The following is a 13,875-nucleotide window of genomic DNA, read 5'->3' as shown; positions in this document are numbered from 1 at the left end:
GCGTACCGAGTATACAGTGCTAACACACAGGGTAAGGGTTCAATCAAATGACCTTATTTTGACCAGTGCTATAGCTAAAAACTGCCCTCCGCTTCTGACGTAGATAGGCTGCAAAAAGGCAGCATTCAATTCACTTTCAAACGAAATTTAATAAAAAGCCAGGTGCTAAATTTAATGCGTTTTTTGTTGAAATTGAGCGGGAAAAGTTGAAAAGTAAATAATAGGCAAGCTTTTTCATATCAAAACAGGTTGACTGAGCTACAACCCGAAAGCACAAAATGCAATACTAATTACTATAGTGATACAGACCTCAGCAGGGATTACAACTATATTTATGCTTCAAACGGGAATACAACTGATCCTAAAAGCATTTGAATTTCGCCCGAAAAGAGCGCAGAATCTCACCAAGAACTTTTCTGTGTTCAGACTGCGAGTATGTCAAAAACATCGTCCCAAAAAATACTTGAGTTAGTGGAGCCAAAGACTGGCCACTAATCTGAGTAAAGAATGTTTCAACAGAGACGTCAGTGCGGCCAAATGCACCGATGTTGTTCAGTGCAATAAACGAGAACCAACACAATACGAAGAGAGTCACATACGTCACGAAATAGTTTGTCTCTTTGTTTGCGTTTTGACATGGCTTAAGTTTCGGACCCGCGGTATCTTTCTGCTGCGTTTTGGGTGACGAGTTGCTGGTCGAGGGTTCACATTCTCTGATGCGACTGCAGACGACTGCCAGGGCCAGTTGTTCATCCCGGATTCTCCTCTTATGGGCTCTGGCGATTCGCACCAAGCCAACGCATAAACACGTCTTTATAACCAAGCAAGGGATAGCCACGACGTCAATGAAAATCATCAAGGACCTGTAATTCAGGGCCACCTCGGTTTTCAATTCATCATCTGAGGGAAACTGGAATCCCACCGTGGCAAATGCCCCGACTTGCCACACGAGAAGAAGAATGATGAGAACACTCCACAACCCGATAATGATGTACACACTAAGTTTATTTGTGACAAATTGCATATAACGCATTGGTCTGGAGATTTTATAAAACCTGTCGGCACCAACGACTACGGAGCTGAAGCAAAAGCCACCAATCGTCAGCTGAAACACACCAGTCAGCCCGGTGATTGTCAGGGGTGCAATGTCCTCCGAAGAGGAGCGAGAAAACAAGCAGAAGATGAGGACAGCAATATTGAAGAGGAGCCCAGCAACTTGAAGGTTTGCAAGAAAAAAGTTTGATGCGTCGTGGAGGCAACGGTGCTTCAAAATGAGGATCAACGCCGAGATGTATGCTATACATATAGGCAAATTACAGGACAGGCCGATGTAGTAAAATACGTAGCTCACATCGTCCCTTAATAAGCTTGTTGTGTTGGTGCAGTTCGTGCAGTTTCTCAAAGGTGAGTTGGCCCCGAAAGCTGGTAGCAGATCCATGTTCGTTAAAGAACTGGGGGGGAAGGGTGCTCTATGTCCGCTTTGTTTCAAAATAATTTTGTAAAGAATTTGAAAATGTTGGTGTGTTGTCAACACGATATCGCCATTTTGTGAGTTACCAAACTAGCTGGGCTCGGCACTTGGCGTACGTCTCTGCATCATTCTATGGCAGTGCCTTTTTATCGGCACTCGGCCGGCTTTCTGATTGGTTCCATTGCGTCTCATTGACAAGGTTCTCTAAAGTAATCGAAATTGCTGACAATTTTAATTGTGTTTGCCTTGCGTTTGGCCCCGCTCTTCAGTTCTATCCCATCACTTTGTAAGGCACTGGAACCCTATTGATAAGCAACGGAGAGCTGTATAGCTGTCACTGTTCTTTACCGCACACCTCAATTTGCAATCTCGTCAATTAGGGGAAAGTCCATTAATATTAATTTTATGTAAAACAAAAAAATAAAAAAAATCTTTCAGAGCTAAGATAATTTACTAAAAATGTAAAAAAAATCTTTCAGAGCTAAGATAATTTACTTGTTTTTAATAACTGCCTCCGCAGTGTTTACGTGTCTCATTAAGTTATATGCTTTATCAATAAAATGAGCTCACATCAATCAGAGAGGATGATCACAGAATGCATAAATTAACCTGAATTTATATCAGCTCAATTCACTGTGTGTGGCATACGCTTTTTGTTTTGAGTATAGGCCATAACAAATCGCATGCTTTTATTCTTGGTGGCCAATAAAGAAAATAATAACTACTATCGCCATTTTCAAAACAACGGTTTCGGTCAAGTAAATACAATTTAAAACCATGTATTTTCCGTTACGCGTGGCTTGTTGAAACGAGAAGAAGGAGCCCAAGCCTAGGGCCAAATAGCCTTGGTTTCGAAAAGGGCGTGGAGTAAAATAAACAAGGGGGGGTTCAGAATTGAGTGAACGACTCTCCCTGGTACATTGGGCGCGGGTTGTGGCAGTTGGGGGGGGGGGGGTATTATTGAGCATGGTATGGTAATCATAGTAACGAGAAACCATTGTAGTTCACATGGTGGCACAGACAGTAATAATACTAAGTTCCATAATTTTTGTTTGATTACAGCCACATGCATGATAATGATGCATTTTTTTTTATTAACAACAAAAGTCTAAATTCTTCAAAGAATTAGTGAACTTGGCAAGCTTTGCGTGTTAAAAACAAACCTCAAACAAACGAACAGACAAACAAACAAACAACACATTATTAGATACCCTTTTCATGCTGCTAATCAACAAACTACCGAGCCAGGCACCAGACTAATGTGACCATCAAGCCTCCCTTTGATTGTACTGATTCCAATGGGGGAAAATATCTGCACTAGAAGGGTCTGGCACCAACACCTATTTACTAGTCTGCTTTTGCATTTACAATCCATGATGAAATTATAAGTTAACTTTCTACAAAACAAACATCGTTGTTCAGCTAAAGATAAAGTACAAGTTATATAATATTGAAAAATAATATATGACTTTGAATTATAGAACTCACTGATAACAAAACTAATACCAGAACGAATGAATTAGAGAACTTGCCGATAATAAAGCTTATACCGGAACCAATGTATTGGAGAACTCACTGCGCTGGTAATAAAGCTTATACCGGAACCAATGTATTGGAGAACTCGCTGATAATAAAGCTTATACCGGAACCAATGTATTGGAGAACTCACTGCGCTGGTAATAAAGCTTATACCAGAACCAATGTATTGGAGAACTCGCTGACAATAAAGCTTATACCAGAACCAATGTATTGGAGAACTCGCTGACAATAAAGCTTATACCGGAACCAATGTATTGGAGAACTCGCTGATAATAAAGCTTATACCGGAACCAATGTATTGGAGAACTCACTGCGCTGGTAATAAAGCTTATACCAGAACCAATGTATTGGAGAACTCGCTGACAATAAAGCTTATACCAGAACCAATGTATTGGAGAACTCACTGCGCTGGTAATAAAGCTTATACCAGAACCAATGTATTGGAGAACTCACTGCGCTGGTAATAAAGCTTATACCAGAACCAATGTATTGGAGAACTCACTGCGCTGGTAATAAAGCTTATACCAGAACCAAAGAACCCAATGATAATAAAGCTCTCAAACATGCCGACATAAAAAGAAGTAACTAAAAGAGATTATACCAGTACTGGGTAAACACAAAATCACAACTAAAAAAAAAAACATACTAAAACAAACATAAATGCAATTATAGCATAGTATAACCAGGTACAAACACGTATTCAAAAAGATGATTACAATAATGTACATTTCTTGAATGTAAACAGACTGTCAATGATTATAATCTCAAAAGTTCAACTCTACAGTACAAATCATTTCACCAATTGCTAAATCTAAATAAAAAATTCCTTAAAGACATTAGACACTATTGGTAATTGTTAAAGACCAGTCTTCTCACTTGGTGTATCTCAACATACATGTATGCATAAAATAACAAACCTGTGAACACGAAGTTGTGTGCTTTCAGATGCTTGATTTCGAGACCTCAAGTTCTAAATCTGAGGTCTCGAAATCAAATTCGTGGAAAATTACTTCTTTCTTGAAAACTACGTTACTTCAGAGGGAGCCGTTTCTCAAAATGTTTTATACTACCAACCTCTCCCCATTGCTTGTTACCAAGTAAGTTTTGATGCTAATTATTAGTTTTAGTAATTACCAATAGTGTCCACTGCCTTTAAGTTTTGTTAAATGTTTTAACTCCATAAACACAAAATAGACAATCCGTCCCACACAGTTCACATGCAGAACATCACTACTATACCAAAACACGATTTCAAATTCTTTTTTTGAACATGCTAAACCTCATGAAAATTGTTTCCGTAGACTTTTTCATTTTTCAATGGAAGTGCCTCTTTTTAGAAAAGATCTAATTTTTTTTACCAACAAGAACAACACTATTCCATGCTAGATACACATCGTAAACAATTCTCACAAGTTCACAAGACATTTAACATGACCTATTTTATATTAATATTTAAATACTTAAATAAATGTATTAAAAAGGTACTAATTACAGTTGACACTGCTTCTCTGGTCCTACGGCTGGAATAACACAGAGAACACCTGGCTTGAAATTTCATAAGAGTCACATCGCCCAGGATCTTGGCTTCCACGTCTTTTTAAAAAATGGTCCCACTCAGAAATCACTTTCTGCAGTACTGCAAAGATATTAGGTTCTACAGTCGGAATAAAACAGACCACCAGGCCTGAAATTACATGGGGGCCACAGAGGTCATGACCTCAACCACCTTGGACCTTAGCTTCTAAGATCACTTTCCGCAGTACTGCAAAGAAAAATTGGTTCTCGGTTATATTTTCTCTTTCAGCGAGTAAATTCGGCTGATAATTTTTAGAGCTGGACCGAGTTTCATGTTCATTGCTGTCATCAAGTGGTCCTCCTTGAGAAGCATCAAGGCCTGACCATCGATCTCCTGCCTCAAGAACTCGTCGGCGTAATCCGAGCAGCCTGGTAGTGTGTGGATGAAATCGTAGACGTCTTGGACCGACCACTTGGCCGGATCTCCTTCAGGACCGGCCGGATCATCGAAGGCATCGTCCGAAACCGGTGGAGTCTCGTCCACTTCGCTGTTGGGAGACGGGGAGAAAGTCATGGACGACTCCAGGGATGAGGATTCCTCTGACGGTCCAGCGCTGCTGCTGTTGCTTTCCCTATCTTGGTTGGTGGCAGCGGTGGGATTGGACATGGCAGCAGATGTAGTGGACATCGAGGAGCTTCCCTGCTGCTGCTGGTCTTGACTGTACATCCTTTCCCCTTGTGGAAAGTGGCCGAATGACTGACCAGTACACTGCAAGAAAAATAATCGTTGTCAAACAATACATCTGAACTAGATATGCTCCAAAAATAGTTAATTGCCCGACGTATCGCCCCCAGCAGAGGCTTTCACTATTGCATTTATACCAATGTCTGTTTGGTTGGTAGGCAGTAGCAACAGCTAATTCTATTTTCTTATTAGATATGCTCCAACGGTTCATATCGGTTTATACTGGTTTGTATCTGTTAGTACCAACTGATACTGGTTCATACCGGTTCTTACCGGTTCATACTGCTTCTTACTGGTTTGTATCTGTTAGTACCAATTGATACTGGCGCATACTAGTTTTCACTTGAAGCTTTGTCACAAAATTATGGGTTTGAGTTTCACACTTTCATGTTTATAAATTTCTTTGCTAAGCAAACATTGAATAGGGCACCAGTCACAACAATGTAAACCTAATGTTATTTTGGCTGGTAACCTGTTTCTGGCAAGCAATACTTTTCTGTGCTTAGCACGTTTTTGTGCTAGCAGGCTTTGTGAAACGGGGTCCTGAGGCAGATTTCACAAAGAGCTAAGATTGTTCGATACTGCAAATCAATCGTAGTTGCTTAGTAAAGCAAATCACTATGGTGATACTGACAATTTGTCTTACGATGATTTTTTATTTCTTTGTGAAATCAAGCTCTGGTCTACTGTCTCTAGAAGTCTTACCCACGGTCTGTCGACATTGAAGCTGAGACGTCCGTGCTTCCCTCTGGAGCCTTTGAGTGGTTTTGCCTTCACTTGTAGTTTCATCTTATGCTTAATCCTCTCGTGGTTCTCCCGTTGCGGTGCGAACAGCCCGAGTCTCTTGCTGCAGCCCACGTTGTAGCGCTTGCTGCAAGCCAGCGAGCAGAACCTCTTGGAGCGTTTGAACTTGTGAGGGCGGTCTACTTTGCCACAGAACTCGCAGCGGAGCGGCATGCCATCGGACATCTCTTGGTTATCAGGCGCTATGATGACAAAAATCATTATCGGGGGAAAATTATTAGCATGTGAGGCTTTGAACAATGGAGGTAAACATATTTTTGTCAGTTATCGAGTATCGTCGACAAGTGGTCGAGTACTGGACTCAAGCTCTGATGTTCAGTGTCAGAGAGTTGGTTCGTGTCCAGGCCATAACGCTTGCCTCCTCTTTAATAATCATTATTGCTTTGTCCTCCGGATGGGTCACAAAGCTGTTATATTTTAGTGACAACTTGAACTTTTACCAAGGCCATTTGAAGGGTCATGTGGTGTGCTCGGCAAATAATCAAGTTTTTGACTCCCATAAATGGTCGACCGTGTTATTTTGCAAGTAAAAGGAAAACCACGCAATTTCGAGGCAAACTTGTGTGGATCATTGTATTCTACTTTTAAAACATCTTTCTAACCATATGCATTTTATAACAAACGGTTACAAACGCATTTTGATAGACCAACTCGTCCGATCCAAGGCAACGTGTTCCTTTAACCAATCCAACAAGAAAATCCCCACTTTTTTTTAATTTTGAGATGCCCCTTCGAGTTATGGGTACTTTGTGTTTGAGTACCTGAACGTTTAAGCGACTGCATTCCATCTTGTTGTCGTCCATCGTCTCTCCTTGCGCTCATCTGAGACTGCTGTAACCTTGGGTCTAGTTGAGGGTACTCATCGGACCACAGAGAGGACGGGCCGATCTGTAATTAAACACACATCATTCTTTTAGGCTTAAGATGAGCAGAGTATACTGTTTGAAACGTCGAGACCACACCGGCTCTTTTCAGAGCCAACGCTCCCTCAAATAAGAGATCTTATTCATGGTTGTACCCCACAAAGTTTACTGTTTAGTATTTATAGGTACTTCTTTTAGGATTAGTTAAAAAAAATCAGATTCTCATCCAATTTTGGTAAAAGAAGAAGCCCCCCTCCCTGTTTTCTTTTTTAGAAATCCAAGAAGAGGGATTTTGTTTTCACTAAAGATAAGAGCCATGGATTGGAACAGGTTGACTTACTACAAGTTGTAACTATGTCATTCATTAACGACTGCATACAATGACTATGATTACGATGGAAATGATCAAACAAGAGAGGCTCTGAAAATATCTTCCAGGATACTAATTTTTGATACCAGGAAAAGAATTATCTTCTTGCTGTGCCAATATTTTCCCCCCACTGTTTAGCCCTATTGGGAGCCCCCCCCCCCCCCGGGTTACGCGGCTATTATGTACCGACTTACTCGTAATAGTTACTTCTAGTTCTTATCATCCACAACAGGCAAAGCTTAAAATATCACCGACTTCATAATCAGTGAGCTTTTCATTTGAGACTGAAAATGTCTGTTCTGAATGTAACCAATGTTGTGCTTTATGAAGTGAAGATTTGCTATATAAAGAAACTACTTTTCTCTCCGGGCTTTCTCTGTTCAGATTTAAAAACAAACATGATCAAAAGTCTTAGCGAATTCCTTATCAAACAATTAAGACAACCTCACGACGAGCTTCAAACTACGTTTTGAAAGTACACGTAAATAAATAAGCGATACTTCTTCAATCATACAGGCATGCGAGACCAAAAGAAAATGCAGTGTGCAAAAAGAAGAAGAAAAACATACAGAAATAAAATGCAACCACAAATAAAGAAAACACATACTAGGCATTCCAAGATAGTTCAAAACTCCAAGCTCAGAGAGACACTCTAGAGGTGCCAAAGAGAACACTTTTGGTTTAAACTGTTGGATATACCGACTAGTGTCTCTGCCATGCAAAGGTTTACCCGATTGGGGATCATTACTACCTCCATTGGGATAATCAGGTTCCAAATGAGTATGTACCCCAATTGGGCTAGTTGCCACCTCAAGATCTTGAACTTCAAACAAATCTCCACTGGACGGACCAAAAATAATTTTGCAAAACCTTTAAAACATTTTTTTGTTATATTTTGTTTAAATGTATGTCTTGAATTGAAACTCTAGAAAACTCTAGTATGTGTTTGGAAAACTTTAGACGGCAGGATTCGTTTAGTTTGTTTTGTGTTACTAGCCCAGTGCTTAAATGACTGGACTCTGGCCAGCGTCCTAGCAGGTACTTTTGAGTTCTAATCTCAAAAGTCTACTAACTGACATTCATAAATTGGAACCATAGAGCAAGGCAGGCAGGGATGGAAGCAAAATTAAAACATACATCATTCTACGAAAAAATAAAAAGTTTAAAAACGAATGATTGAAAGATCGTCTCACTCTTGAAGCAGGCAGGTTGGCGCAAGCTCCTGTCTGTTTCCAGTTCTGATTGTAAATTAATAAACAGATCGACTATTCAATTAGACACAAAATGGTTTCATAGCAAAATTGCCGTATCCGACTGACACTCAACTCCCTCAATGAAGGTTTAAAGGCAAAGCATACCTTTGGTTTTTTGGAATCTTTCGATTGTTGTTGTCCACATAAATGTAGAAAAATGGGAATGAGGTCCAACATTCATGTACATTTTTAAAAGAAAATTGTCAACCATTGGAAGTGTAGATCGGATACAGCATTTCATGAAGAGCTGCGGAGCGGGATAAAAACGCAGGACAAAATTTATCTGCTTTTATAATAGCGATGCAGTGGAGGGGATCATGGTTTGTTGAACATGTACTTGCTCTTAATTTGTTTGTTACCAATGAAGACAAATTGTGAGTGTTGCTGCAAGTTACTTTGAAGAGTTTTTGTTTTCAGCAAATGAAAGATACGAGGTGATGGCGGCGACTCAAGGAGTGCGCCCCAATTATAATTTCAGGATGAGGCGGCCACGGACACAAGTCTATGCCAAATGCTGATGTGATATATTTCTAGGGCCATATAAACAAGACCCTGTAAAGACACTTTTTATGCGATTCGTCGTTTAGACATTTACAAACTCGCGTGAAACGTAAATGCTATTGAAAAGATACAATGTTTTTGCACTGACATGATGATATTCTGTGTTGAAATGGGGTTAGTTTTAGTTGTTTGCAAATTCAATTTACATGAAAACGTTGTAGGTTTTCTGAGGGCAGTATCTCTTGTAAAAGAAAAGGAGAAAATCTGAGCAATAAAAATGTACTTTTATCAAGAAACTCACCGAGAACGGTTTACAAACTCGCGTGAAACAGAGATACAATGTTTTTGCACTGACTTCATGATATTGTGTGTTGAAATGAGGTTAGTTTTATATTATATAGGTTGTAATTGAACGCCTACTCAACATAATTGTAAATGGTATAGGTGTTCTGAGGGCAGGATCTCTAAAAAAAAAAAAAAGGGGAAAAATCTCAGCAATTTTGTTTTACTTTTATCAAGAAACTCACCGAGAACGGTTCTTTAGACTCTTCAATGATGAAACCGTCAATGACATGGGTCAGCACCTGAGGTTTGACCACAGCCTTAGGGATTTGTCTCTCCACTCTGGCCACCCCCTCGGTCACCCCGACGACCTCTGCCCTCGGCTGAAGAGTGACCAGCTCCGACTGGCCAGCTGGTGCTTTCGTCTGTTGTTGTGGTTCTACCGTAGACGTCACGTCAGGTCTAACGGGTGCGGTGGGAACCACAAGGGGTGGGACAGCTACCGGGATCAAGGGTGATTTCTTCTCCCGTTGCACGGGTTTCACCATCTTGACCTCTGACCGTTGACCTTGCTGCTGGACTGGCTTGATCGGTTTAACTTGTGAGCCTGGTTTGGTGGCAGGCGAGGGATTCTTCATTTTGGAAATGTTGTGTTTCATGGCGTATGAGGCACCGGGCGACAGTGGATGATGGGATATGGGACTCCCGGCCCCGGTTGGGTAAGGTGGGGGTCGTTTAGGTTGCAACGGGACGTGGGATATTGGGGCTTTAGCAGGGGCGATGTGTCTCATTTGAGGATGGAGCGTAACATTGGCGTGGGGGATTGACTTGGATGGATGCATGGTGAAGGATGTGCATTTTCCTTGGGGTTGGACCTGTGCCACCAAGCTAAGAGGCCCGTGTGGGGAGGGAGGGAGATGGATTCTAGGTGGTGATCCATCACTGAAACCAGTCAGGGCAGAGTGAAGCTTTGACTGGGGGACGTTGTATGGGTTAATCAGGGTGGGGTTGTTCACCATTGTTGAGGTGACGCCGCGTATCAGGGGTACATCGGCGGTGGTGATTAACCCCAAACCGCCCATCATACGGGGTTGGATGATGAGAGGGCGTGGCTGGGCGTTGTGAATAGCCTGCTGCATTGACGGGGTCACGCGCACCAGGGTGGACATCGGGGATGTGCCCGGGAGGTTCACCATGGTTGTGGTGGTCTGTGAGTGGTGAGATCGGTTAAATATCGGGGTCTGAGTGGTGATGATGACCGCCTGGTCTGATTTGCCTCCCACTGAGGTCTTGAGCACTGGACGGAGGTGTCTTATGCCGACTGGTACCCCACTGACCATAGCTGTTGATGGAGGGCTCTTTGGGGAATGCTGGACGAGGTAGTGGCCGGAGGTGCTGGCGGGGCGCTGTAGGGCGTTCACAGAGGCGGTTAGAGCACTGAGACACCCACCATGCTTGCCTATCGGACTGGTTACAGTCATGGGTATTGGAGACGCTGATACAGGGGAGGATCCGCTGGGAAACACGGCCGAGGGAGAGTGGTGAGGATGATGGGACGGGCTTAGGGTTGGTGGTCCCAAACCTAAAGAGAATAATTTGCTCATTAAATACTGTGTACAATGGCAATTTTTTAATACAAATTGTCATCATACTTGAAGGTCCTTGGTAAAAAAGTAGGGCCAATGCTTAGAGTGCAAGGGCTGATGTACATGTACACGTGCTGTGGTTGACAGGTCTTTTTCTTCAGCTGCGCCTCGCACCTGAAAGGACTTATTTTGTTGTGTCTGTTTTCTTTTGTTTTGTTTTTGGCTTGACTGCGGCCTGAACAGCCAGCAGGATGGATATGTGCGCATTACAAGCCTGTATGCTTTGTTTTTGAAAGGGCCAAGGGCACCAAGGTATTTTCTCCTTGGTAAAGGGCACCCTATGAGGAAATTGTAAACTTCTACCGGATAATTTTAAAGGGCACCAAGGCAATGAGCGAGAGGCATGGAGGAAATTGCCTTTTATTGCATGGGTGAAGTATCAGGCCTGGCATTACTTTTTAAAATAATTATTATTGTTATTATTATTATTATTTGTCTCACCACTGTTTGGAGACAGATTCGCTGATGTGAGTGCACTAGTCAGCTGTGGTAAGGAGAGACGTTGATGAGCTGGAGGCGGGACAACAGGAGGGAGGATGACTGGAGACGACGCTGAAGGAGACGGTGACATCATCAGCTGTAAAAACAAAAAATGTTACATTATCTGATAACGTCGTTAATAGACAGATACATGTAGTTCATGTATTATTTATGCCTACAGAAGAATGTCCTCAAATCTATCTAAATCCTTTAGCATTGTATTCAAATCGTAACATTGTCAGTAAAGTGACAGACAAGTAGGATTTGCATGGTTAAAGTATTCATAAGAGAGGTTTGCGGTAGTACCATGTGAATATCTCTTTATGAGTAGTAGTGATTCTGAAAAAGCCTGGGTGGCTAACGACTCAATGTTACGATAATAATAATAATAATAATAGCCAGTTTTTATATAGCGCTTTTCACACCCGGAGGGTGGCCCAAAGCGCTTCACATTATTACCTCTGGTCACTGGGCCTTAATTCACTACTTAAACCATCTCAGCTCCCTGGTGGGGAGTATGCAGCCTGTGCAACATTAATATGTGCTACTCGGCTAAATCAATCACAAGAACCATCTCTGCCCTAACAGGTACCCATTTACCCCTGGGTGGAGAGAAGCAATTATAGTTAAGTGTCTTGCTCAGGGACACAAGTGTCACGACCGGAATTCGAACCCACACTCTGCTGAACAGAAGCACCAGAGCTTGAGTTCAGTGTTCTTATCCACTCGGCCACGACACCCTACTGTCAAGATGCTCTGATTGTCTTCAGAAGAATGCTGGACGCTGTATGCTGCTTATATAGCCTTGTACGAGATAAGCTATCAATATATAATATTCTGTCCAAATCCTATTATATTGTATTTGTATACTTCAGACTGCTTGTCTATTTCCAGCATCTTGTTAGACATTGCATGATTTTGATGGACCCAGTTCAGTACCGCTTCAGGCTCGGTATTCCAAAATATTTGACGTGCCTTTGTGAGGTAGTAATTTTCAGATTTCTTTTTAAGATTTTGAATAAAGAGTTTTCCTTGTAAAATATTGTTTTCACAATAAAACCCTGACTTGACAAAGGAAAAACAACAAAGGTTCTCAAAAATTGAGTATGCGTTCATCATGTATCGCAGAACATTGATTGTAAGCCACAAACGACCATCTGCCGATAACTTTCATCTTGATTTTTTTAAGTTTACATTTTTAGGCTGCTCTACTAGTATTGGTGGGTTCAAGTTAGCCGGGGACAGCGTTGCTGTTGAAGGTGAAGTGGTCGCCATGGAAACAGCCTGAGGTCTCGGACTGGACTGCTGACTGTTCATCATGACAAGCGCTCTGTATGGTCACAGGATGGACAAGTGTCACGGTTCTACCCTGTAAACAAGAATGGATTTTTTTAAATATTGTTATTAACTTTAATAATAATAATAATAAGACTTGTAATGCGCACATATCCACCCTGCTGGGTGTTTCAAGGCGTAGTAAAAAACAAAAAACAAAACAAAAACAAAACAAATAAAAGCAGTCACAACAAAATTATTCCTGTGACATAAGATACGTTTTGAGAAGAGATTTGAATTTTGTGGTACAAAGACAAGATCTAAGATTAAGTGGTAGAGAGTTCCAGATGCGTGGCGCAGCTGAAGAAACAGGGACTTGGAATGTGTAGGGGTGATGAATAACGAGGAATCTAAAAAGGCATTGTATTGTACACTATTGGTAATTACTCCAAATAATAGTTAGCATACAAACTTACTTGGTAACAAGCAATGGAGAGCTTTGTGAGAAACTGCTCCCTCTGAAGTAATGCAGTTTTTGAGCAAGAAGTATTAATTTCTCAGTAAAATAAACGATGGCGGTAATTTACATGTCCATCAACATCATGAGATGAGCAAAAATAAACAAACCAACTGAACAAAACATAAACAAAACACTTCTGTTCAGTTACTGCAAAATTATACGACACTACTTTCTGAGGCTTCCAATTCCCCTTAGAAAAAGCTAAAGAGCTTATTACGAATGCCACCCCCCCCCCTCCCAATTTGTTTTTCCTTTTGTTTAAAGACACAAATCGACAGTTACCAAACAGCCTAATTTATTTTTGATAATCTCTTGTTCTTCCTGATGATCCTTCCTTGCCGACGGTCGGAAAAACTGGTTACAGATTGTGTCACGAAAATGACATTTCCATCAAAATCATAAAGTAATTTCTATATGCAACTGTTTAATAATAACCACAAAATCAATAAGTCACTGAAATCACATTTTTAAACAATGTTTTACCTCAGAAAAGGTAGATTTCTGATGATTTATGTTGATGATCGTCAAACACTTTCTATCTTTTGCTTGTCAGGTCAATTAACAATAGTGTCAAGAGCGCCCTCAACGACATTTGGAAAATGACCAGAATG

General features: G+C 41.2%; 2 protein-coding genes across 3 annotated transcripts; both read right to left on the bottom strand.

The window, feature by feature from the left end:
• Positions 1-361: 361 nt before the first annotated feature.
• LOC117302612 (cannabinoid receptor 1-like) lies at positions 362-1,438 on the bottom strand. Its single transcript, XM_033786589.1, has one exon. The coding sequence runs from the start codon at positions 1,436-1,438 to the stop codon at positions 362-364; it is 1,077 nt and encodes a 358-aa protein (XP_033642480.1).
• A 2,672-nt stretch (positions 1,439-4,110) lies between these two features.
• On the bottom strand, positions 4,111-13,812 carry LOC117302092 (polyhomeotic-like protein 2). Of its 2 annotated transcripts, XM_033785887.1 has the most exons (8): positions 13,748-13,812; positions 12,664-12,838; positions 11,431-11,566; positions 9,589-10,925; positions 8,501-8,545; positions 6,836-6,962; positions 5,976-6,256; positions 4,111-5,294 (listed from the first exon to the last, which is right to left on the bottom strand). In XM_033785887.1, exons 2-8 carry the CDS (start codon positions 12,787-12,789, stop codon positions 4,797-4,799), a joined length of 2,550 nt encoding a protein of 849 aa, XP_033641778.1. In that variant the 5' UTR covers positions 12,790-12,838; positions 13,748-13,812; the 3' UTR covers positions 4,111-4,796. The 2 variants fall into 2 exon arrangements, with proteins under 2 accessions (XP_033641778.1, XP_033641779.1); XM_033785888.1 differs by lacking the exon at positions 8,501-8,545.
• Positions 13,813-13,875: the final 63 nt, after the last annotated feature.

The sequence above is a fragment of the Asterias rubens genome, chromosome 18, assembly GCF_902459465.1.
Source record: "Asterias rubens chromosome 18, eAstRub1.3, whole genome shotgun sequence".
Taxonomy (NCBI): Eukaryota; Metazoa; Echinodermata; class Asteroidea; order Forcipulatida; family Asteriidae; genus Asterias; species Asterias rubens.
Note: the sequence above shows the minus strand (reverse complement) of the source record. Positions and strands in the feature narration are given on the sequence as shown.